The sequence below is a fragment of the Pteropus alecto genome, unplaced genomic scaffold, assembly GCF_000325575.1.
Source record: "Pteropus alecto unplaced genomic scaffold, ASM32557v1 scaffold339, whole genome shotgun sequence".
In the NCBI taxonomy this organism is placed as follows: domain Eukaryota; kingdom Metazoa; phylum Chordata; class Mammalia; order Chiroptera; family Pteropodidae; genus Pteropus; species Pteropus alecto.
The window spans coordinates 1,432,522-1,458,702 of NW_006442509.1; the positions used below are offsets into that span (position 1 = coordinate 1,432,522).

General features: G+C 54.1%; 1 protein-coding gene across 1 annotated transcript in view; it reads right to left on the reverse strand.

Moving 5' to 3' along the window:
- Positions 1 to 372: 372 nt before the first annotated feature.
- MCM3AP (minichromosome maintenance complex component 3 associated protein) overlaps positions 373 to 26,181 on the reverse strand; it is a 38,041-nt gene continuing 12,232 nt past the window's right edge. Inside the window, 19 exon segments of the mRNA XM_006922565.3 lie at positions 373 to 1,705; positions 2,680 to 2,830; positions 4,402 to 4,626; positions 5,491 to 5,620; positions 6,095 to 6,352; positions 7,395 to 7,785; positions 8,538 to 8,635; positions 8,844 to 9,102; positions 13,091 to 13,241; positions 14,833 to 14,970; positions 15,059 to 15,127; positions 16,613 to 16,810; positions 18,098 to 18,250; positions 19,460 to 19,573; positions 19,910 to 20,041; positions 23,717 to 23,817; positions 24,735 to 24,940; positions 25,164 to 25,405; positions 26,135 to 26,181. The exon segment at positions 26,135 to 26,181 is cut by the window's right edge and continues 26 nt beyond it. Coding sequence (XP_006922627.1) covers positions 1,547 to 1,705; positions 2,680 to 2,830; positions 4,402 to 4,626; positions 5,491 to 5,620; positions 6,095 to 6,352; positions 7,395 to 7,785; positions 8,538 to 8,635; positions 8,844 to 9,102; positions 13,091 to 13,241; positions 14,833 to 14,970; positions 15,059 to 15,127; positions 16,613 to 16,810; positions 18,098 to 18,250; positions 19,460 to 19,573; positions 19,910 to 20,041; positions 23,717 to 23,817; positions 24,735 to 24,940; positions 25,164 to 25,405; positions 26,135 to 26,181 — 3,222 coding nt within the window. The 3' untranslated portion in view covers positions 373 to 1,546.

The following is a 26,181-nucleotide window of genomic DNA, read 5'->3' on the forward strand; positions in this document are numbered from 1 at the left end:
GAGCTAGCACATTTCCTGATGCACCTGACCGTGAGGGGAGGAGCTTTACACTTAGGGTGGACAGTTTCAGGAGAAGCCCTGATAGGAACACACAAAACCAAACGAATGGAAAAACAAGGCAACTGACTCCAGGAAAAACAAAGTGGTACCGAAAGGAAATGTCATCATAAAACAAAACCAGGCTGGACCACAAACAGTATTGACAGTCACACTAAACTCTGCATACAGATTCCAGCCGTCATAGTAAACTTCTGGGCGACTAGGAGGAGAGGAAATGCAGATATGTGTGTCGGGGGATCCATGTTGGAGAGAATAAATAGTGCAAGAGCTAACTGCTCTTCCCTGGTAGGAAATCACCAGATAACGTTGAAATCAATTTAAGAAATAGCACTGTTTACGTCTTTATTGATAAACATGAAGTTGATCACTGAAGAATGCCCTAACAGAGTTGATGGGTGTCTGTCCTGGGGGAGCGGGGATTGGCGGGTGGATTTGGTGGTGGTGGTGGTGGTGGGATGAGGAAGTTCTGCTCTTTGCTTCTGTTTTCTCAGTGAAATAAGCAAGGTCTATATGTACCTAAGGATGTTGGAGGTTTGAGGAGAATGAGAAGATACGAAATAGTCTTCTCGGTGAGTCTAGAGGCTGTCGGATTACAACGGGGGATGCTGAATGCCAATTTCATATTGGTCATCGCCCGGTCTGTTAATACCTCTTTCTGTCTACAGCTCAGATGTTTCCCTTCTGGCCACACCAAGTGCCAACAGACTCGGGATCATGCCCTTCCTCTTTCACCTGGATGGCCGCAGCACCGCCCCCCTTTAAGATTCCTACCTTCCGTTGCTGACCTTCCCCATATGCCACTTTTAAAAGAAAATATGATCAGTCACTTCTCTGCCTAATATCCAACGACGGCTGGTTCCCACGGTACTCAGGATGAGGCGGCAAGGGCCTCTGGTCCGGCCCTTGTCCTCACTTGGCAGCGCTCCCAAACTGGCGCCTCCAGGTTTGCATCGCATGCCCTCAGGGGCTCTTCGCCAGCTGCAGCCCTGCACTCCACTCTCGGAATGCTGCTCCCACTCCCAAGCCCCTCGTCTCCCCACTGCCAGTCCAGACACACGTGCTGTGCACATCAGACAGCTGTGCGCATACACTGCCAGCTTTCTCGGGTGGGCCTCGTGAGTAGGGTCCCTGTGCCTTATTCATCCCTGCACTCCTGAGGTCTGGCACGTCTGGGACTGCAACTCTGCTGAGACAATGAATGACCTGTTACATACAGAAATGTAAGCTGCAAACTCCCTCAGAGCAATCGGTGGTGGGTGACAGTCTGAGATTATGAAAACAGATAATGTCAAAGATGTCACCTAGGAGAAAACACCCTTTTGTTTTGAAAACTGGGAGAGACCTCATTAGACAGTCAAATGAGTTATTTGCATGATTAATAATCACATTTCCAACAGCGCATCAAGCATCTGAGGATAACATTACTTTGAATAAAAGCAGAAAAATCTTCTGGAGTCCGAGACCCTCCCTCTTTCAAGTCTGCAGCTCAAATGTCCACCATGTCCAGCAGTGCAGAGAGATGGAGCTCAGAGGCGACCTCTTCTTCCCTCGAACTCCGGATCAGCCTTTCCAGGTGCCTCAGCCGTTCCGTCAGAGATGTGCCTGTGGCCTGTGACAGCTGCAGTGGCTCCCCTGCCCTTTCATGCTGTGTGAACAAAAAGGCAACTACAGATAGCTTTGAGATGCCCAGAAACCCAGATAAATCTCATCTGGCGCGTGCTGGGTTCAACAAACCCCCCTCTTGGCATCCATCACATATCCTTCCAGCACATATACACACAGCTAGCAACATCTGTGCATGTTTTTCTTCTGACTCTATCATGACCAACTTCCAGGATCAGCAACGTTTATAAAATACTACTGTCAGAAGCTACACTCCATTCCATCATAGGTACTGTAATTGCCTAACCAGACTCCTATCTTTGGATATGCAGTTTCTACTTCTATGCAGTATAATAAATGCTACAGAGAATAAAAATACGTTAACTTTTGTCCTATATGATCATTTCTCTAGGGCAGAATTGTTAAATCAAAGAGTACAAACATTTTTAAGGTATCTGCCAAACTGATAAATGGAAACAGTATGTCACCTTAAATTGCTTTTCTCCCCTATTGAAGGGCTTCCTAAAGCCAATCCAGCATGAAATATCTACGATTAAACTGTTTTTGCTTCTTTTATCACTGAAGGTAGTAGAAAGACCTTGAGCTTTGGAGCAGGTCAGGTCCACCACTGACCAACTGAACACACTTGGGTGAGGCCCTTGAATTCCGTGAGCCTACTCTCCTCGGGAAAGGTCACCCAGAAAGGGAGATCTGGGTGATGCTCCGACTTGGACAGTACGTGCACCGCAGACAGAAGGCTCCGCCCTCACTCTCGTACCCTCCTCCAGCCCTCGCTGCATGTCTTAAGCGCGTTTCAGTTCCATTCTTCATTCATTTCACAAGCAGAAACGCAGAATGAGTTAGTCCTCTAGAACACTGACAGTTTGAGGGGAGATCTAACGGAAGCTAATAGTTTCTTGGTCATCCTACCGTCATGAACGAATCAAGACGTTACTTTTTTCCCCTGCCATTCTGTCTTTAATCCTAATATAAATGCCAAATGTCCTCTCTTCTCACCTGCGGGCTGGGAGTTGCACGTGTTTTCACCACACGTCCAACAGTAGGAGGCAGAGACACCAGAGTCTGAGGAAGGTAGAGGGGAAGGGAAGTTGAATCTGCAAACGCCCCTGAGTCTTCGGACAACCACTGCTGAAGCTGATCTTCAAACCTGAAACGTGAGCATCAGGAAGCAAAAACTTAACTTTCATTCGCTTTTCCCCTTTACACACTTTCCATTGTTAAAGCTTTGGTTTTTACTAAGGACAGAACGTAAACCAAGAAACAGAAATGTAACCTACAAAGAGTTTAATGTCTTTAATTTGCAAACCCGATTTATACTTACTGAGAAAGGTGGCATCTACCCAAAAGCAATTGCTTTTACGTGTTACTTAACATTACTCGTAATTCTCCGATTTGCTTTACTTTCTCTGGCTTATATTGGGTTTGTGTGCTTATAATTACTTATCTCTAGACAGGTTATCCGAATGCATGGATTGCTGCTTATAGTTTAGAATTAACTCAATGTCCTAGAGCTGTCCGTCCCATAAGAGTGGGAAACACTCCGATCCGCACCGCTGCCATGACAGACCTAGGAAACCTGCTTTTGGAATCAGTCTCCCAGCAGATGCAGCGAGCCTCACCGGGCTCTCAGCGGCATGCTAAGCACCGGGTCACAGCACCGAGACAGAACAGACGAGGCCCGGGCCTGAGCAGCTTACACTTTAGTGAGAGGAGAGAGACAGGGGACACGTGACAAGAGAAAGACAAAGCGGATCAGGGAGGGTCGGAGGGAGAGGCAAGGAGGGCCTCGCGAGTGGACATTTGAGCAGAGAATGGGACTGAATGCAAGGTGAGCCCAGGGGCTACCTGAGGGTGGCTGGGGAGTCCCGGGCCAAAGGAACAGCAAACGCGAGGGTCTGGCCCCACGCGGCCTGGTGTGTTGGAGGAAGGAGCAGAGGTCAGAAAGGAAATGGGGGGCAGGTCACGTAGGGCCTTGCCCACCTTGCAAGGAGTCTGCCTTTGATTCCAGGTGAGAGAGAAAGCCACTGAAAGGCTGTGAGCAAAGGAGTAACGTGATGCCTGCCTCACACTGGTCTGCAGACTAGAGTATGGCCCGCTGCAGAAATGGTCCGGTTCTGTATGTATGTTGAACAGGGCCAATAGGTTTGTGGCTGGACTGGATGTGGAGGGATGATCCCAGGGCATGTGGCCTGGGCGGCTGGAAGGATGGAGCACCTTCAACTGAGAAGGCCACCGTAGCGGGGGCTGGGGGGTCGGGACTTGGGTTTGGGGTGTTAGCTTTGAGACGGCTATCAAGGGAGCAGTAGGATATTCAAGTCTGAGATATATATTTGGAATTGCGAGAATACTGATGTTATTTTAAAATCCATGAAGCTGGGTGAGGTCACTGGGGAGTGAGTAGATGTCACAGAGGAGAGGGGGAGGAAGAGGAAGAACCAGCGGGGTGGCCTAGGGGGAGTGCAGTAGGGCAAGAGGGGATCAGGGCTTCTGGGGGCCGGGAGGGAGGGAGCAAAGGTCTGGACCGCTGCTGGGGACTGGGGCACACAGTCAGTCGGCCATGTGCAGGCTGCAGTGACCGTAACCAGGTCAGACCGGGGCAGTGACAACCACTGGTGTAAAGGGAACAGAAACAGGCTGGTGACTGGGGAGGACATGGGGCCAAGGTGGGGAGGGAGACCGGAGGGGGCAGGGACGAAGGGGGCGAAGGCGGGGCCGCACCTCTTGCTCTCTTCCTTCTCCAGTAGCAGCCTGCTGGACAGACACTGGGCCAGGAGCTCCTGGGCAGAGGCTCGCCGCGTCAGCTCCTCCGTGCTGGGAACACGCCCCTCCAGGCCTCGCTCCGCTGGCCTCTTCCCTCTGCGGTGCCCCCGAAGCGACCCAGGGACAAGCTGGGTCGCAGGATGAGGACGCTTCATCCCCAAACTGTAAGCACGTCTGGAAATGCTTAAGGTCAGGAAAGAGGGAGAAAGGGTTTGCAGCCCTCCGGCGAAGGTGGGTGCGGCAGAGCCTCAGACCCGCCCCTTCCGGTTCCCTCAGGTCAGGTGTGGGCTGAGGGGGCACGGCCTCTGCCTGCGGGGAGCTCCGCTCTGTCTACAGGTTCTCTCCTGGCCCCACCACTAGCAAGCTTCTTATCTTTACACTTAGCTGTTAAGTCCGTGTGAAACTAGTGTTTACAAACTGTGGCGAATGTTTTTTCTAATTATTATAACTTCACTATTACGTTGTGACATTAGGCAGAGCAGACCTTCCTTGTTACCCTTATTCGAGGGGTTCTCAGCAATCATGATGAATTTTATTTTTATTTTATTTTTTATTATTTATGCCTAAAGCACCTGGTCTTCCTAGGTGGTCTCCCATCCAACTACTAACCAGGCCCGACCCTGCTTAGCTTCCGAGATCAGACATGGGGCTTGTTCAGGGTGGCACGGCCGTAGACCATGGACCATGGTTCCACTGGGGCGCGAACCCAGAACCTTCTGCGTGTGAAGCAGACGTGCTCACTGCTACACTGTGCAACCACGTCCGATGAATTTTAGAATTTACTTGTCAAGACCAAAGAGAAAAATCCCTTTGGGTTAATTATAAATGTCCTGACTTTACAGTGTGAGAACTGACATCTTTACAGCATTGCATCCTCCCATCAAGGGGAGCCGGCCCCTCATTTATCCAGGTTTTCTTTGGACCTTCGGGGCCTTCCGGGTTCCCTCCGTGGGAGGTTAGCACCTTCCCTGGTCAGTTTGTATGTTCATATGTTATAAGTCTGTTGGGTGTAGGGCGACAGAAACACACACTGAACACAGATCTCACCGCTCTGGACCCAGCTGGAGCGCCTTCTGCGTCTGCATTCTGGCTTCTTCCCACGACGCGGGAACATTGTATTTTTTCAAATGGTTTTTAAAAAAATATACACATATCTGACCATCTTCACTCAGTGCCTCTGAGAAAATACAAAACCACATGAGAAAAGAACATCAAAAGAGCAACAGGTGACCATTTGACGTTTGCTTAGATTCACTGATTTAAGAACAAGCCCTTCTGATTAAAGTCACACAATTACATGACTCCCATTTGAGCCAAATACGCTCCACGTGTCCGTGAGTCGTTCAGCGTCCAGACAGGCTCAGGCCCCGTACGACTCCCCAGAGCTACTCCCCAGGGATGCTCTCAAACTTGGAGCCTGCCTAGCGGGCCCCTTTCAGGAAGGTGAGTCCAGGCTCTCCTGGAGCTCTCAGCTTTTTCCCAATGTGTGAGTCACCTAGAAGTCACTGGCTTGAAGAGGGAGTCCTAAGAAAAGGAAGGGCAGTGACCCACAGGAAGAGAAACAAACATCAAGTAAACATCTTTCCTTGCTGAAAATGGACCAGTAAAGTCTCACGAGGAGCCGGGTCCTGCAGCGCCAAGCGCTACCTACCTGACACGACAGGAAGCCGGGGGGGCGTCCAGTCTCTCAGCTTGTGATTGACGCACAAGGCAAGGACATCGTCCCACGGGATCTCGGTCACGGAGGGCCCGGCCCCCCGGCCCGGGGAGGGGCTCTTGCTCTTCCATCTGCCATACGTTCTTCGGAGCAGGTTCTCCACCTGGGACTGGAGGACGGGCTGCGTCTGGCGAGAGCTGGGGATCTGGGAGGCGTACTGGACGATCATGGAGCACACGGGGGGCCAGGGAGCTGGGGAGAGAGCGCCCGGTGGATTTGGCAGGTCCAGCCAGAGGACCGGTGGAGGTCTGCACGAAACGCCCTTTACTCCTTGTTAACCCAGAAGCAGCGAGTGTGCAGCGGAGAAGTCCACCCCCGAATCTAGCCGTGGCAGAAGCACGGCCGGTGAGGAAAGAGCATCCCCCTGCCGTGTCCCAGCAAGGGATGCTGTCTCCCCGGACGAAACTCACAACCGAGGGTCCCCCAGGGGCTCTGACTGCACAGGCCCAGCCTCGGTACTCTAACAAGCAGCCAGGTGAGGCTGAGGGACCCAACCCAGCTCACCGCACAGGGGGTTTGCGCCATGCGCTTGGCTTCCCCAGGGGCTCCTTCCGGGAGGCGCGTCACCCAGGCCTCCCATGGACCATGCCCTGCAGTTCAGAAGGATGCCTGAGGCCCGGCCCTGCCGCACCACATGCTGTGCCCCCTAAGCAGCCGCCAGCCTCCTTCTCGCCTAACAGCACCAGCAGCAGAAGGGGCAGCCTCCGCACCCAGCCCAGGGCCCGGAGAGTCTGCGTCACAGCGGCCTGAAAGCTTCACCTGGCACAGCCAGGGCCACAGAACAGGCCTTCGTGACAAAAGGGGAACACTGGCGTTAAGTCAGCGCCGAGTGCTGTGGCCCCAGCAGAGCCAGCAGCGCGGGGTCAGGGCTGCACGGTCCCCACGCTCTCTGCCCCCACACCCTGTGGTGCAGGCAGGGCGGGACCTACTGTCCGTTTGGAAACTCCGGGCCTTGGGGTCAAGTGCTCCCCCAACACTGCTGCGTGACACCCGCAGATGGCTCTGTTGGTAGCAAAGGGCCAACAGCTGTCACCCCACAAAAACTCTGGATCGCTCTGACTCCTACACCCAAGGGCAGGTGCGAGCGGGTGCAGTGTGGGGACACAGAGCAGGAGACATGAGAACCCCACTCCAGTGCCCCACACCTGCCAGACGGCGACTACGACAGAAGGACATGGAGCCTCAGCACCCCGGCAGTGCCCCCCAGCTGGCACCCCTCGGCACGAGCACATACCCCCCAGGGGCGGAAGGTCCATGTGTGGAAGCTGGAAGCCCAGCACGGCCTGTTTCAGCCAGGCCAGGTGCTCCGGGGCGTTCCAGTGAAGGTGAGGAAGCAGCCGGCTGCCCCCGGCCTCGGCAAACTCAGCGACGGGCCAGGACAGGTCGCAGAGCTGCTCGGAGGCCACGACGGAGGCCAGGAAGTGCAGCACGCTGTTGAACAGCTCGATGATGGCGCCAGGCTCCTGCGAGGCCAGGCCCCCCAGTCGCCTCTCTCTTCTGTCATGGAAAAACCGGCCACTAAACTCACGGCCAACCCCATCTTCCACGTACTGGATGAGGGTCTGGCAGCAAAGGTCAAGGTCACAGGGGCAGCGGGAGACCAGCCACTGCACGGCCTGTGAAACCTGAGAAGCAAAGACAGTCGGGGAAGAATCGCAGTCAGAGAAGTCTCGTGTTTTCCCCTGAAGGTGCCCCTCCCACCACTGCCACCAGAGGTGCCATTGGAGTACCAGCTTCTCAACCCCACTGGGACGGCAGCGGAAGCTTCTGCCGCAGTGCAATCTGGTCTCCTAGAGCTCTGGAGACCTACCGAGCGAGGACCCCCCGCTGGGGTCTGCAGGTCCTCGCCGCCCCGGGTGAGACTGAACAATTGCGCCCTGGTAGGCCTCGGGCCTGGGGGAAAGCAGCCCAGCACACCCACTCTTCATCCTGTGGCCCAGAGGCCACGACGTCAGCCCCCAGCACGTCTGGCAGCTTCGCCACGGACCAGAGTGCCTCCTGCCTGCAGGCGCCTTTCTCCCTACAGCCATCTGCAGTTACGTTCCTGGCACGTCTCTCTTTTTAAGGAAACTTCTGATAACATTAGTTCTTCACATAGTCTAAGGACAACCGCCTTAGAAAAATAAGTCATACATCTGATTTTCAGATATAAGACACCAATGGCCATATTTTAAACCCATAACTATAAAACCTCTAAAAAATTACATGAACATTTGATTTTTTATAGATAGCAGGACTACATAGGCGAATTTTCATTGCAGTTTCTGCTTACATTTTAGGTTCTCTTTCAAAAATAAAATTTAAAATGCAAGCAGCAATTTATACTAAATTCGAGACAGAGCAAAAAGGGGAAACAAGCATCTGCCTGGACCCGCACCTTCTTTGTGGCTTGTAAATCATTGATGGCGTCAGGAATCTCCGTGACGGTATAGTCAGAAACCAGCTTAGCCGAGACCAGATCCTGCAGCATCAGACCTTGGAAAGAAACAGAGGGAGGCCGCCTGTCTCCTGCTTCCAGTTCTGCACGTGAGCAAACGCATCTCATGGCACTGACCCCGCCCAGCCCTGCTCCAGTCACCGCAGCGGCCACGAGCCCAACTGCGACACCGCATGGCCAGCACTTCCTCAGACCCGGGGCTTAACCCATTGACTGCTGGACCATAAACGAGACGCCTTCACGAACCATCTTCCACGTCCTTCTCCATTGCGTCCCCTCCTGAGCTGGGCACGAGGACCACCAGCGGCAGCGCAGGCTGGAAGGGCTTGGCCTGCAGGAGCTGCTTGAGCTGCAGGAGCGCCGACAGCCAGTACACATCCTCCTCCGCCACGTCCTCGCTCTTCACTTTGGGGGCGAGCAGCAGCATGAGCCCACTGGCCCCCAGGAGTTCCTTCTGCGTCTCCACGGCATCGAGGGCGCCATCACTGAGTGCGCCATGGGCCACCTGGAACAGCAGCCGGACCATGAGGAGGTTGCCCCGGGGCCCTACCAGCCAGGGACACCAGCCCCAGAGCAAGCGCAGCCAAACCTCGCTGTGCTTTGGGCCGGCCTCCCCCACGCAGCCAGGAAGTAGTGCCAGGAAGAGCAGGCCCACTGTGATTCACGCCCCCCACCGCCATAGTTATATTTGAGCACATCACTTTAAAATCCTAACGGTTGCCCTTAAATAGTTATAAAAGCAGGTGAGCCCGTACCGAGAGGAAAGGGGAAAGGCGAGCCGGCGGGGATTTCCAACCCAGTTCTAGAAAGCAGCGCAAAGATAGGAGTGCCCACTGGGTTGGGGGCGTAGAGGAAGACACCCCTGAGGGGCTGCAGACGTGGTGTGGAGAACACCCGGGCCTTGCAGCACCAAGAACCGGAGCCCAGGTTCGGGGCCCGAGGGTCAAGTCCCATGCAGAGCATGGCCCTGCCTGCAGGCAGCCTCTAAGTGTAACGTGGCCCCTAAGCAGGGGCCTATCCCACCCTGACAGGAAGCAGACACACGAGCACCCTCGGGCACAGTGGAGGGGACTGGGTGCTGGCCACCCTCCCTCACCCTGAACACAGCAGCAGCTCTGCCCAAGGAGGAGACAAGTCCTGTCCAGAGAAGACAAACAGCCCCGGGAACAGACACCCAGATCCTGTCATCTGGAGGTTTCCCAAAAAGGACGGCTCGCCATTCAAGAATAGTCACGAGATGGTATGAAAAAGTCAGGTAAGGGAAAGAAAAAGAAAATGAATAGTATACACGGAATAAAGAGAATTCAACAGAATAGTTGTAATACAAAGTCCGAGAAATCTCCCAAAACACGATATAAAAAAACAAGATAGGAAACAGGATAGAAAGGGTAAGAAGCTCGGAGGATCACCTGGTGAGACCCGACATCCAACGGGAGTGCAGGACTGAACAGAAAGAAGGGAAGGAGAGCAGGTGCCAGGAAGACCAAACACCTCCCGGAAGCAAACGAGAGTCTCCGGCCCGCAGGGCCGAGCCCAGCTCCGGGCGCAGGAAGCCGGCGGCAGGCTGGCCCCAGGGGATTTGAGAGCCAGGGACAGGGAGCGCAGGCTTCCAAAGAGAAAGTAAAGCCGGCCGCAGAGAAGGGCACGGGGACAGCCTCAAACGTCTCAGCAGCAACGCTGGGTGCTAGGTGACAGTGGGGCAGAACCAGAAGGAAAGTAACTTCCAACCCATGATCCGCTAACCTAGCCACACTGCGAAGCAAACGTGAGCGCAAGCACACTTCAGAGAGGCGAGGGCGTAGGGCACCCTCCTCCTGTGCGTCCATCGAACGAGAGACCAAACCAAGAAAAAGCACCACTGCTGCGGTCAGTGGCCGCCGAGGACGCCCTCGTACGCGTCGGGCCCTGTTCCAAGAGCTCCGCATGTGCCTTGGCGCTGCCGGCCGTGGCGCCGCCAGAGGTAGCCATGTGGTCTGGGGCAACTGATTTTAAGCTCTCTGAGCCTGTTTCCTCGTCAGCAAAACCGGGATAATAAGGAAGAGTACCCACTCGCAGGTGCCACAAAGACCCAAGGAATCTGCCTGAGGTAAGAGACGGACAGGTGGGGGAGCGGGACGCCAGCAGCATGTGGCCCCAGCGGCAGCCACGCCCTAGGACATGCTATCAGCCCGGAGGGGAGCAGGAGGGTAGCACTTGCTCAAAGGGAAGGATAAGGTGAAGTGACAGAGCATTTGGAAAACTGTCCTGGGATATGTACAGCCCATCGGGGGGCACATTTGGGTAAAAAGTGAGATACAGGGAAGACTACTTGAGTGAGAAAATAAGACAACTATCACTTGCAGAAAAAATAAAGAAATGTGGTCACTTGCTGGTTCTGGGAAAGCAGCAGTCGCACAGCCATCATAACGTGACTCCACTAAGTGAGGTGATATGAAGTAATGACGGGCCACCCTGGGAAGGGGATGAAGTTCACTCCTCACCCACGTGGTGTGCAGCCACCAAGACGGCCCCCGATCCCACCTCCTAGCATCTGTGCCCTTGCATGATTCCGCCGAGTACAGGATTAAAAGACACAATCAGACATAAGAGACAGGATGTCACTTCCAAGATTAGGGTACAAAGAGACTCGGCCATCTCGCCCAGCTAATGGAAGCCGCTGTCATGACATGAGCTGCCTGATGGAGAGGCCCACGTGGCAGGAAACTGAGGGAGCCTCTGGACAGAGGCAGAAGGAAGTGAATTCTGCCAGCGAGCACGAGGGAGCCTGGAAGCGGACCCTCCTCAGCTGAGATCTCAGAGGGGACCAGAGGCTTGGCTGACGTCTCAATTTCCACCTCGTGACAAACCCCGAGCAGAGGAGCCCGCCAAGCCACACCTGGACTTGTGGCCCCTGGACACCACGAGACGATAAATGTTGGTTACTTCAAGCCACTAAGTTTGGGGGCAATGTGTCCTGTTGCAGTAAATAAATAATGTACTGACCGTAATGGGAAGTCACTGGACAGTACCCCGAGTGGAATGACCACAGCATGCGCTGCGGGGACACAAGGAAGTCAGGCCCCAGGCAAAGGGAACACCAGTCTGCTGCTGACCACGTGGCGCTCTCTGACTTTCTAAGCACGTGCAAGTGTTACTCTGTTTAAAGACATCAGGAATAAAGGTGAGAACAACAACAAACTAACTGTCCGGCGGGAGAAGTCGGACCCTACAATCGCAGGAGAAGAGGACACACACCAAGACGTCACCAAGTGTTACCTCTGAAAGCTGAGAACACGGACAGCTCTGATCACCTTCACGCTGCCTTATGTTTCCGTACACTTACAGTTTTATCCACGTATTTCTTTTACACTTAGAAAACATGATAAATAGCATTAAGATGGTAAAACAAAAGAAACAAAACCCTACAACCAAAATGCAATTTGAAGAAGTTCCAAGAACGGAGAGAACATGGACAGGCGTGTTGCATGCAAGGGACCAGGACGTGCCATGAAGGTGACTTTGTTAGGAAGAGGAGAGACCCAGGCGGTGCAGGCCTTCAAGTCAGGACACACACCAAGAGAGCAGCGACCTTCCCTGAGCCTCTCTCTGAGCATTCGGCCCAGCCAGCCCTCAGCAGACTCTGGTCACCAGGCCAGTCATGGAAGGTACCACGCCAAGGCTCGAAGAGCTGGCCAGAACAGCAGCTAGCAACACTACCTCTGCTCCACACTGACCCCCACACCCCCTGCCCTGCACTGCTGTTTCCCAAGTAAGATAAACATCTGGTTTGATTTCTAAACGCGCACACTGAAACCTGGGATTCGTTCGTGCAGGTTTGACTCTGACGAGGAAACAGGCTCTCGTTACACAAGAATCTCTTGGGGAATCGATTAAGGTCAGAATCGCACAAATACCCTTAAGGGAAAAATTAGAACTCGTACTGGAAATCTGAGGGCAACCTGAATGTAAAGCAGAAAAACTAACCTGAAATGTCCAGTATTGGACCTACACAGTAGCTGGGATCAAGTCCAGTGACAACTGCACAAGATTAAACTCTGTCAGTCTTTTGCTAACTGGTTCCTCTGACCTATCAGGAAGCTGTTTTAAGACCGCGTGAGACGTGGCAGTCACCGCGTTTCTGTGGAGTGCTCCATCTCTCACCTCCCCTAGGTTAAGTACCAGAGGCAGGCAAAGCCCAGGCCCTCTGAGTGATGTGCACAACAGCATCTGTGCCCTCGTCAGGGCGGTTCTGAGTTCTCACCAAGTTCTCAAAGGAGCCTATGACCGGAGACGGTTAGGGCTCAGTGCATCATGGGCTCCAGCCAGCCATCTCCCACCAGACAGGTGCCCGGGGGATGCCGTCCAGACACACTGGGGAAGATGTGACCCTTGCTTCTGAGCCTCCCATGTTCTTTCAAAACCACTTCAGGTGTTTACAAGGGTCCAGTGATGTCGGGGAGTGAGTCAAAGCAAGAGAATGACAGAGGTGAACACATGCGGTGATGGTCACTCACCTTTACACACACGTTGACAGAAATCGTTTGGTTCCCTTTGCTGCTGAGCGCATTGAACAGCGCGAGTGTCTGAATCCCACCAGCACCACTGAATGTGGCATCCCAGTCGTTACCACCCATGAACTTGACCTTTAACCAATTTGCTAGAATTCTGTGAATAAAAGAAAACAACACTTGAAGAATCTAATTCTAACTCTGAACTATAAAGATTTTCAGGACCGGAAGTCAGAAAGAGAAACACCACACAGGTGTAGGTCCACAGACACGACCCTCACGGTGAGGCGGCTCTGGACAGAGCTCTCCCGGGCTATCTACTCGGGGAGGAGGAAGGCTCACTCGTGAAGCTGCTTCCTGCGAGTGTGGGTTAAGATCCTAGAGCAACTGAGAAGATTCTGAGCAGCAGAAAGCTCCTTAGAGTTTAAAGCATATGCGTTTTACAGAATCAAATTCTCATTAAGAATTCTGAGGATGTGTACTTCCTAACGAAATTAGCAAATCAGAAAACGTCTTTTAAGAAATGAACATTTTAATACTTTTAAAACACCACAACCCTCACCTTCACTTAGCTGTGTGACTTTTCTTTTCCCTTAACCTGCATGTGTTCCTGCTTAAGAAACAACACATTCAGGGAACTTAGTACCCTCATGCTCGCGGACAGAAATGTGAAACGGTGCGGCCGCCGTGGAAAGCAGCCTGGCAGACCTTCCGACTGAAACACGGAGTTCCCAGACAACGCGGTAATCCCGCACCCTGGTATGGAACCAAGAGGACAGACGTCCACACAGGCACTGAAACCCAAAGGTTCGCAGCAGCGCTAGTCACAATCACCAAGCAGCAGAAGCAGCCCAAATGTGCCCAGCAACTGATGAACAGATGAAATGTGACAGGTCACGCCATGGCATGTTATTCAGCCACAAAAAGGAACAGAGGGCTGACACATTCATTACAACACGAATGGACCTAGAGAACATGGACGGTGAGTGGAGACATGTCATAGCTACCACATCCTGTAGGGTTCCATTTAGATGGGACGCAGACAGGCAAACACATAGGGACGGAAAGCAGAGACGCGGCTGCCAGGGGCTGGGGTGAAGAAGGATGGAGAGCGGCTGCTAATACACATGGGGGTTTCTTTTTGAAGTGAAAAATCGTTCTGCAGTTAAGACAGTGTGATGAGTGTCAACTCTGCGAAAATACTAAAAATCGGTAAAATGGACACTTTAAATGGATGCAATTTACGATAATGAAGCTACTAAAAAAAAAAAGTAACATGTTTTGTAGTTGCTTTAAGAGTATGGTTTCTGAAAACGATTTGGTTACGGGAAATGATGCTACGTGAATTTTTTGGACTTCTTTTTTAAAATGCCCAAGTGTCTTCCTAAGGAGGAAAAAATGGAACTACAGCACACCATACTGTCTTCCCCAAGATGTTAAAATTAAGCACGTTCTAATCGATGTACCTTAGATGGCTTTAAATATCTACACTTAAATGCTTTCACAGAGACTATCGCCAAGTTCGCTGAATAAAGTTTTTAATAAAGTGCCAACTTCAAAACGCCAACAAAACAGACTGCAAGTATAAGCACCAAAACATAAACCTACGTGTCGGGGTTCCCACCACACACGAGAGGAACACACAGCTCTGACACCGTGGCCGGCCCCTGTGTCACGGGAGAAGCCACTGCACCTCCCCAGGCTGCTTTCTCAGCAATGAACCCCCCCAGAGGGAAAGCCTCCCTGACCTGCCAGGCCTCCCCGGGGACTGCTCCTCTCCGTCAGCAGGCAACACCAGCACCAGCTTCCAAAAGACACGCTCCCGCCCGCCAGGCAGGTGCTCGGCCACGAGGGATGGCAGGTCCAGGGGCGCCCACGCCGCATCGCTAGAGGGACAGAGCAGGGCGGGTGAGTCGGCACGCGGGCCCCGGGCAGGAGCAGCACGCGCGGGGATGGGGTGGGCGTGTGACAGACCTCAGCAGCTGCTGCTGGAAGTGCTGGACCTTCATCTGGTGCACCGTCCTGTTCCGTAGCCACCGTAACCTGGAAGGAGGGGAGGAGGTGCTGTGCCCACAAGGCCACTGCGTGCCCGCAGAAGCACTGTGCTGAGCGCACCGATGTTCCCAGTGGAACGTAGTCGGTGCGTGAGTGTCTCCAGCGGAAAACGCTTAGGAGCCCACGAAGCGTCGTCTCCCAGTGAAGGAGCGGGCTGGCCCGAGGGCCTGATCATTCCCGGCACCAAGCAGCTGTCTGCTCTGTGCCAGTCGTGGGGGAGCAGCGTGGGGAGACAGAAGCCTGCCCCTCAGAACACACGCCTGTCCGCGGGGGGCCTCTCAAGGGTGGTCAAGGAAGGTGATACGTGAGCCAAGGCCGGAAGGAAACGAAGGGACAGCATGACAGCTCCTGGGGGAGAGGCAGAGGCGGCCACGCCAAGGCAGGGGTGTGCCCTGTGTGTGTAGGGGCGGTGTACAGGGAACGCGGGGGGTGGCGGGCTCCATGCGAGGACTCGGGGAGCCGCCCAGGGTTGTCGCCCAGAGATGGCAGGTGACCTGGTGAGGACACCGGGGTTAGGGGGTCAAGGGCGGTGGCCGGCAGAGCTCCAGGAAGACTGGGTTCACCGTGGGGCTGGGAATGGCACGAGCATCCAGAGCGAGGGAGGGGCCACAGCATGAAGGGCAGACCCGAGAGCCAGGGGCGGGGCACAGGCAGAAGAGAGACGGGCAGCCGCAACTCCAGGAGGAGGCTGGGCTGCTGCCAAGGCTGTGAGGCTCAGAGAGAAGCCTGCACACTGCCCGCACGGCACTTCCAAGGCAACTCAGGGCCACCGGCCGCCCCAGTGCCAAGTACAAGACCGGGACCTGTGGGATCCAGGCCAACCCCAGCTGGTTAGAACCGGATGAAACCCTGGAGGTGGATCTCAGAGAGGACGTCCCGTGACAGCCTAGGGCGGGACGAGGCATGCGCAAGACCCTAACAGCACGTTGCCATGGCCCCTCCATGTCACCTTCTTCCGGGCCCCTCTTGAGGAGTGATACAGGCAAGGGCTGAAGAGAGATGCCAAACCCCACACAGCCAGCACTGGACAGCTCAAATCAGGACCTGGGCTGGGCCCTGAGGAGCTGAACGCGCTTGGGGTGGCCGCGAGGAGTGGCGGGGGTGCCTGGGAGACGGGAGACTGCAGGCTAGGGGGAGGGGCACACCAAAACAGTGCTACAGAAGACAGGCTGCCGTGGCAGCGGGGGCGGGAGGAGCAACAGGGACGCAGGGGGACCCGGAGGCAGAGGCACAGGCAGTGGGAGTGAGGCCACAAGGACCACCGTCTCCACTGTCTCCAGTGAGAATGGACGTGGCATGTCCTTAAACCACGGGGCCCGGGGGAAACGGGATCCTGAGCAAAATTCGACAGCCAGGACCCCGAGTGTTTTGAGGGGAGAAGGCACACGAATGAAAGCAGGCAGAGCGACCACACGTGCAGGCCGCAGGGAAGGTGGCCCGTGCGCGCCCGCCCCGCGTCTGGGGCACGCTGACCTGGTGCAGGAGATGCCCACTTTCCCCGCGTGGCCCAGGTCCAGGAGGCCCTTGGCCAGGTTCTCCTCGGCAATGGGACACTCTGCGCTGGGTGCCAGTGCCCTGAGCTGGTTGTTCACGTCCACACAGCAGGGCGCCGCAGGGAAGGCCCTCATCTGGCGCCTCAGCTTCTTGCGGGCTGTGACGCCTTCCTTCCACCTGGAGGGCACAGCATGTCATCACTGGGTGTGTTCAAAGTTCACCCCAGAGACAAACGCAAACACATGCTCCAGCACCATTAACGTGGGGAACACGCTTTTCGGCAACGTGTTTAGTGTTTTTCAGCAGCAGTTCTCAAACTGAGAGAAGAGTCAGAAAAAGTTTAAAAACAAAAGAACAAAAATTCAGGCTTGGGAAGGCCTGACAGCAAATGAGGGGTGGGGGCCTCAAGACAGCTGAACGTCACTGCTTGTGCTGACCAGTCCCTGGAGGCCAGTCTGGTGCTATGAGTTCAAGTTCAAGGTACAAATGCTCTCTGACCCAGCGAACACGACCGCCGGGAGCCTGGCTCCAGACACGGGTGCACTGAGTGTACCAGGACGGTCACCACAGCACTCTCTGTCACAGCTAAAGAAAGGAGGCCACACCCAAATCCACCAGCAGGCCAGGAGGGCCGCTGCGGCGCCACGCCAGCGGCCGAGCGAGCCTCCACCTCGCCTCAGATGGAGGAAAGAGGCCGAGCGCCGAGGGGTGGCACACTCCCAGCGGAGCTAAGCACACGGGAGAGGAGGGAGGTGGGCCAGGGCGCACACGGGCAGCGGCCCTTCTGGGCAGGAAGCGGCGTCCCGTGGAACGCACACTCACTGCTCACTGCTCCTTCTCACATGGTTGCCACCGGTCAGAACACGACTGCTCATTTCCCACTGACTGGGAACCAAGTCGGCACACGACACACACAACACACACACGCCGTTTACAGACCAACGACTCAGACACCACATCCTTCCACCCAGTGGAGAAACAGTGGCTGTGACCAGCACTGGGACGCCTGTGGGCCCTGCTCAGACACATGTCCTCACTCCCAAAGGGGGCCCTATGCCGAGTGTGAGTTCCTGACGCTCCCTCCTCGGGGTCATACTATTTATTATATGCGCATCCAAAACCGTCTTTTGAATGTGCTCTGCCCATGTTTCCCTGAGAACTGCTTTCTTCGTTATAAGTTGCGTCTCGGACATTTATCCTAGGTGCGCACAGCTGTGACGCGTCTGGCTTGTTCTTGGCCACCTCCCTGTGTCTAGCACAGGGGTTAACAACAGAAAATAATCTATAAACATTGCGGAAATACAGAACCGCCCCTCCCATCTCATTCCTTACTCGTCCCCTCAGTTTGTGTCTTTCAGGAAGAACCGTGTGATGTGTGTGCACGCGTAACCGAATGTTTCTGAGAGTAGCACCCTCGTGAAAGACCCGAGGGCCCGGACGCGTCTGTGAGGACGCGGGACTCACCGCCGGAGGTATCTGCAGTAGCACCGCAGCTCCTGCAGAGTCCCCTTCGCCGTCTGGAACACCTCCTCCCGCAGAAACAAGTCCACCAGCTGCGCGCAGACGTCCTCAGAACAACGGGCCACGCGGGCCCTCTGGTCTGTCTCCACTGCGCTCCTAGGGGATGGGGCGATCAGCATGGGGGCCACTGCACCCAAGGCTCCCCGCGAGGGCTCGCCTTGAAAGCACAGGAGTCTACAGCCTTTACAGTGAAACGAAGTCACATCTCTGCTGCAAGAGCAGCTCAGGGTTTTCATTTTACTTAACGTACAGACGCCTGGGAAGAATCGCCAGGCAACAGACCTAACGGAGGAAGAAACAGGGCTCCAGGGCGCTGGTCTCAGGTCCAGCGGGGCCCCTGTAATGAGCCCGTAAATAAACCTTCATCTGACTAAAGTGGTGAGAAGTTATAGTTTTTAAATGACCATTAAGGCCACTGCAGCGTCTTCTCATCAGCAATGTCTGCTGTTTGCAATTAGGAGTGTCTCAAGTGGTCATGCAGTGGTGGCCCTCAGACCAGTCCCTAAGAGAGTGCCACAGAGCCCTATCGGCCAAGGGAACAAAGAGGACTTCATCAAATGCATTTCATCATGAAATCAAAGTAGCTGATGTGGCAAAACCCACTTCCAACAGCCACTGTCTGGGGTGGAATCCCCCCGGGCTGAGGCCAGGCCCAGGCCCCTGGAACCAAGGGCAACGGCAGGCGTCCCGCATGTCAGTGAGTCCTGGGCTCACGTGCCTCCTAGCACCTCCCAAGATGAACGGACGTGTGTCCACTACATGTGAAGTCTCTCTCCCAGTAAACACGGAAACAAGTCCTATGTCACAGAGTCGGAAAGGAGCTAATTCAGCACGACTCCCGCCTCCCAGCTCCACGCCACCTGCACCGGGAGCTGCGATGGGTCTCGAGAGGTCTGGCACCTTCAAGCCATCCAGGGGAGCTCAGGCACCCGCGTGGACCCCCCTGTACCATGGCACCTTTCTGCCCTGGAGCTCGGCATTGAAATCAGTTCAGTTCTGAAGTGAGCTGGCTCCGAGCGATCTTTGAACACACGAAACAAGAGGAAGGCCCTTCCGGCTGAGGCAAACTAAGGTACGGAACCAGGTGTGCAGACAACCAATACGTCGTTCTAAAGGCGCACCCCCACACCCAGGGCAGCACCCCGCAGGAGGACGAGAGGGAGAGCGAGGCCCCTCCCGAGCCATCTGGCCCAGGACCATGTCTGGGTGTCCGGCTTCCCGGAAAAACATGCTCCGTGTCACGTGCCGGCGGCCCCCACCCTGCCCCCCGCTCTGCGGGCCTCGGCGCTCACGGCGCTCACTCACATCCACTCCCGGGAGCACGTCTCCCTCACGCACTCCATCACCACCAGCTCCGCCAGCTCCGCGGCCAGGCCCTGGCTCAGCTGGCTCAACACCAGCTCTCTCTCCTGTTTCAACCTACGGGTTCAAGAAATGAAGCACAAGGGTGATGTTTAAGAGTAAAAATAAGTGGCATCACACTCCGTGACCTCACAAGTGGGGACCTGAGCTGTGCTGCCTGAGTCAGCAGGCCTGACCCTCTGGTCCCACCAGACAGGCCACACGGCCGCCCCGCTCCAGCGCCCGACCCTCACCCCGGCTGGGGAGTGGCTGCTGCTCACAAGTGGGGGTGGCTTCAGGATCCCCGCCTGCTCCCTGGGCCACAGGGTCTGAGGGTCCTAGGATGCGGACAACAGCAAGAGCGTGCCGGGCCCCCCCCCCCCCCCGCCGTGTGCAAGGACGAGACACACTCACCTCTGCTCTTCGGCCCGGCGCCTCTCCTCCTCCCGTCGCCCCCTTTCCTCGGTCACTTCTTCGGTCGCCACGTGCCTCGACAGGCACACGGTGGCCGCCGTTAGCAGCTCCTCCACAGCAGCGGCAGAGACACTGGGCAGAGCGAACAAGAGCGCGTTCTCAGGGCAGTGAAGCCCCAGCAAACCGCACCGGCGAGAAACACGCTCTCTGGCTTTTAGCATAAAATTAAACCCATGGTTAGAAACATACACTCTATCGAAGCAGACTCACGAAGAGACAGAAAACCCGCAGACCTGGAGCTGGTGAGAAGCGGCTCGACATCTGAAACCCTCCCAACTAAAAGCCAGTGACCGGGCGGCTTCACTGATAAATTCTACCGATCGCTTAAAGCAGCACTAACACCAATCCCTCTCAGAGTCTTCAAAAAATACTGAACGGGAAGGAACACTTCCCAACACTGCTGTGAAGCCAGGACCGCCCCGATCCGATACCGAGACCAAAGGCCCTACGAGAAAATGACACCAAAATGAAGCAGGGGTCAACCTTGAACAACACAGGTTTGAACTGCACAGGGCCACTTACACGTGGATTTTTCAATAAACGGCTTATTGAATCCATACGTTTTGCATCTGCGGATTCCCAACTGCAGATGGAAAACAGTATTTCTGCACTCCTACTCGTGGATGGAAACACTGGTTTCGATCTGAGGTTGCTTGAATCTGCGGATGCGAATGGCTGACTGTAAAGTCTCTGGGGAATCACCAGTTACGCGAGCATTTCTGACTGCGTGGTGGTCGCTGCCCCTGACCCCCGTGCTGTTCGAGGGTCAGCGGCGCGTGAGAGGGTTACACGCCTGCTGCATGAGAGTGGCCCTGGACCGCGAGGTGAGCCCACGAAGGAAAAGCGATGCAGCAGCCACTCTAAGAGGGTCAGGGAGGGACCCACGGGCTCATCTCAACTGATGCGGAGGGACATCTGACAGAATTCGACACCACTCATGATAAAAAATGCGCGACCAACTGGGAACAGAAGGGAGCGTCCTCGGCATGGGAGCACGCCCACAGCCGACACGGGCAGCGGCGAAAGGCGGAAAGCGTTCCTGTAAGGTCAGGAACCAGACGACGATGCCCACTTGTGCACTTCATTCAGCACCACACTGGAAGTTATAGCCAGAACCATTAGATAAGGAAATAAGAACATCCGAATTGGAAAGAAGAAAACTATATACGTTCACAGATGATACCCTCTTATATATATAAAATACTAAGTAATCACTCAACATTTATTAGAATTTGTAAGCGAGTTCAAGCAAACATGGAATATAAGGATCAATACCCAAAATTCAAGGACATCTCTATACACTAGCATTGAATATTGTGAAAACGAAATTAAGAAAATTTCACTTACAACAGCAATAAACATAATAAGGTGAAGACTAAACTTAACCAAGGAAATAAAAGACTTGTATAATGAAAACTATAAAACATTGCTGGAAAAATTAAGGATGAACTAAACAAATGAAAAGACATCCCACGTTCATGGATTGGAAGACAGTATGATATCAATACTGCCCAAAGCAATCTATAGATTCGATGCAATCACTATCCAAATCCTAAGAACATTTTTTGCAAAAACAGAAAAACCCTTCCTTAAATTCATATGCAATTTCAAGGGACCTCAAATAGCAAAACGAAGTCGAAAAAGAGAAACAAAGTTCAAGGCCTCACACTTTGCGATTTCAAAACTTACTACCACTTACTACCAAGACACAGTAATCGAAAGTGTGGTACGGGCATGAAACAGACACGAAGACCAACGCACCAGAACAGGGAGCCCAGAAGTAAACCCTCACGGCGGTGGCCAATGGGTTTTTAACAAAGGTACCAAGACCACTCAATGAGGAAATGACGATCTTTTTAACAATCGGTACTGGGAAAACTGGACGCCCGCATGTAAAATAATAATGTTGAACCCTTTGGGAAAATCTTCAAAACATTGGTTTGGCAAAGATTTCTCACATATGGCACCAAGGCACAAACAACAAAAGGAAAAATAAAATGGACTAAAAAAGTTTTTTAAAACATTTAAAACTTTTGTGCATTGACAGACATTCTCAAGAGTGGAGAGACGATCCACAGAATAGGAAAAAATATCTGCAAATCATCTATCTGATAAGGAATTAATACCCAGAATATAAAGGAATTGCAACTCAACAAAAACACAATTCGAAAATGGACAAAGGACTTGAATACACATTTCTTCAAAGAAGACACACAAATGGCCAATCAGTACATGAAATAAGATGCTCAACATCAGTCATTATGGAACGGCAAATCAAAACTACAATGAGATATCACTTCACATCCATTATGATGGTCATTACCAAAAAAACATAGAAGATACTATGTGTTGGCAAGGATGTAGAGAAACTGGAACCCTTGTGCATTGCTGGTGAGAATATAAAATGGTGTACCCACTGGGGAAAACAGTTTGGCGGTTTCTCAAAAAATTAAAATAGATTACATGATCCAGCCATTCAATGCCAGCCATTCAACACCCGTGAGAACTGAAAGCAGAGACTCAGTTATCTCTAAGCCCATGTTTGCAGCAGCAGAATTCACAACAGCCAAAAGGTGGAAGTACCAAAGTGTCAACGAACAGATGAATTTAAAAATGTAGGATGTGCATGCGTGTGCATATTTAACAGAGTACGACTTAGCCGTAAAAAAGGAGCGGAATGCTAATATGTGCTACAACAGATGAGCCTTGAAGGCATTTTTGTGTCTGGGAAAAAAGGCACAAAAGGACAAATACTGCTATGAATCCACTTAGATGAGGTACCTACAAGAGAAAAATTCATGAAGATTAAAGTAGAATAGAAGTTACCAGGTATTGGGGAAAGAGATGAATGGGAAATTATGGTTCAGTGGCTATAGTTTCTGTTTGGAATGATGAGCAAGTTCTGGAAATAGACAGTGGTGATAAACACACAGCACTGTCAATGTACTCAGTGCCACTGAATCGTATATTCAAAATTAGTTAAAATGGTAAATTCTGTTATACGTATTTTACCACGATAAAAAAATGAAGTCCATAGAAATCACATTCATTTTTAGTTCCAGCAAAGAGTACATACATAACTCCAGTATAAAAAAATGAATCAAATCTATCGAAAAGACTGATCCTTTCATGTAATCTACATTTATAGAGATAAACTACCTAACTATTGTGTCATTTTACAGGTACTAGGACTTTTTAAGTCCTTTAGAAAGTCCGATTTATTAAAGTTATTAGATTTTAATCACCTTTACAATCGTTGCTTAAGAGCTTAGAAAGATTTTGACTATTACATTTATTAAGATTGAGTGTCTGGAGTATAGAATCAGACATAAGGTTTGTCAATGTACTTTGAAACGTCTAAGGAAATTTCATCATGGTATAAAATGCAAATCAGTATAAAATGTTTAAAGGGATTTAACATGTCAAATCAATGAAACGAAACTTAATCCAAAAGTATTTTTAATAGAGAACGAACTAATTTTTACTTTACTTGATTTTGGAGTCATGTTTAAAGTTTACAGAAAAATAGGTTTTAATTTACAACTTTAATAAACTTAACGTTGCTCAAAAAGTAGACACACAGGAACTACGTGTCAATGACAAACAAGGTCAGGACGCAAGGGATGACACCCGCCCTGACCAGGACCCACGTTGGCACCCACGAGGCTTGGGTCTCTGGCGAAGACCGAAGGCAGCCTTGCGAGTGGAAGTGCCCGGCGGCGGGCGGCGGGGCAGAGGGCCACTTACCCTAGCGCTGCGGTGGCGAAGGCCGCCCCGGCGGCACCGACCTCCTCGCAGTCCGCTTGAAGCACCTCCTGGATGAGCTCATCCACCACCTCTGCCAGGTCCTAGGGAGAGGCCCAAGGGGCTCAGGCGAGCCAGCAAGGACACCGCCTCGGCCTGCACCGAGCTTATGACCACATGGCCTGGCTCCGCGCCTAAGGGCACTGGAGGGCGTCACAGAGCCACCGAGTTCTCCCAGGACACCCCGTCCAGGACAGAAATCCTGTCTAGACCCTGTCACTGGACACCGTTTGAATGACCCTCACACAGGGTTGACTATGCTCCTTCTAGAAAGGGTCCGGCTAACAGACTGGAGGACCCTTCTGCAGAGCACAGGCAAGCGTGCCGCCTGCTCCGGGGCGACCGTTCAGGCCGCCAGTGTCTGCGGCCATGCTTCACCGTCCACCTCAGTGCTCCTGGGACCCCTGGCTGGGGCTGTGCCTAGTGCCCGTCCAAGCGGTAAGCAGTGAGACCGAGTCCCACAAGCCATGTGGTGGACAGGCCCTGCTCAACCCCAGGGACACGCCTGTCAGTGGGCACGTGGTGCTCCGCGTGCTCCCCACGTCCCTAGTCAATACATCCCCGGCTTCGAAGAGCATGTCGTGGGGGTGCGGGGTGGCACTGGGATGGGACAGTCACAGTCACATCTGCACTGGAAGCACCTGACGCAGGGCAGCACTTACTTCGCCGACTGCAATGGGGCCGTAAAAACCCTTCAGCTCGTCCTCCCGAGTTTCGACTAGGACTTTTCAGAGACAAGGGCGGCACGCTGGAGACCCGCGCGTCGTCCCTGCCCTCGGAGCCTCGGGCTCCTTGTGTGAGACACAGGCTTGAGCCTGCAGGCCAGGTCCCAGACTGAGACCTGCCACAGCTGGCTCAGAACGTTCTAGAGCACACGCACAACCCCACTGGTGGGCCCGCTCCGCAGACGCGGGCACCCTGCACACGACGCGCCCTTCGGAGGCCGGCCTGCAGACCTCACCTCGTCGGAGTACGTGGGCGCCGGCTGAGCAGGAAGCAGCTCGGGGGGCATGGGGGGCGGCCCGGGGGGCGGGAAGAGGCCGCGCACGGCGCCGGGGGCTAGGACCGGGAGGTGAGGCGGGGCGGCGGGCGCCGGCAGAGGCTGTGGGAGGAGGGCCGGCGGGGGCGCATCCACCTCTGCACCATACTCCTCTCCTCTGTCCCCACCTGCAAGGCAACGGGCAAAGTGGCACGGAGGACAGCCTCCGCCCCCCACAGGGACCCTACGGCTGGCCGTGGTCCGTGAGAACAAGCACCACGACGTCAGGGAGCCTCTCCAAGATGGCCTCAGGGCTATGGCCGCGTGCTGAGCTGACACACACACGTGGACCCAGGCCGAGACCTGTGCTCCGGCTCCCGAGAGGCCACCGCTGGCTGCAGCCCCGCTCACCTGCCGCGTCCGAGCTGGCTCTCTGGGCGCTCGTGGGCAGCTCTGCCACCAGGCTCTCCCCGACGTACTTGTTCTGGGAGTTGAAGCTGCACACCGGGGTATGGCGAGGGACGGGGGGCAGCGGGCCTCCGTTCACAACTTCCCCCACCGACACCGTTAGCTTCCTGGTCACAAACACCGACTTCCTGGCTTTGAGTAGCCCCTCTGGCTCCAGGAACGAGGACCGGTTCAGCTCGACACAGCTGCGCAGGCCACGAAGAACCAGAGAGGCGTGCGTCACGGGGAGAGGCCAGCCTTCACACCCAGAGCCCAGCAACTGAGCCAGAAGGCCCCTCCCTGTCACCACGGCCACTGCTGCTGCCGACCCAGGAGCCACCTGGCCCAGCTAGTAACAGCCATGTGCAGCGCAGCACACACCCACACGCGCTGGCTCGAAGCCGCCGTGCCTCCATGAGGACAGGCAGGGGGCCAGCCTGAGGAGCCAGAGGACAGAGGGGAAGGAAACCGAGCACGGGCCTCGCTGTCACGATGCCATTTTCTGGCAGAGGGTCTGCACGTCTCATTGGGTTCTCAAAGCATCTGACTGCAAGTAGGGAAGCCCCTGGCCTGCCCCATCAGTGCCCGTCTGGTACCATCAGAAGTGGGCAATGGCCTGTCACAGGCCAGCAGAGGCCATCTTCAAGGGACAAAGAAGGCTCTAGGCTTTACCTTTAAGTTCTTCAGTAACTTGTGAAAACAAGGATTTTGAAGTCACAAAGAACTGGGTCTGAACCCCAATCTGCCAACGGCGATGTCTGACCTAGGGACATTCCCTAGCCACTCCGAGCCTCGCTGTGTGCACCTGCACCCCAGGGAGGCAGCACGTGGCACATGCCTCCTCCAGGCCTGGGCACATCGCCGGCACCTCCCGGCCCTTTTCCGGAGCTGAGAGGAAAAGAGAGGCGCCCCGCAGCCTCGCCGTCCGCCCTCACCCGTCGGAAACGGCGAGGCCGTGGTAGCTGAGGAAGTCGGCGGCCTC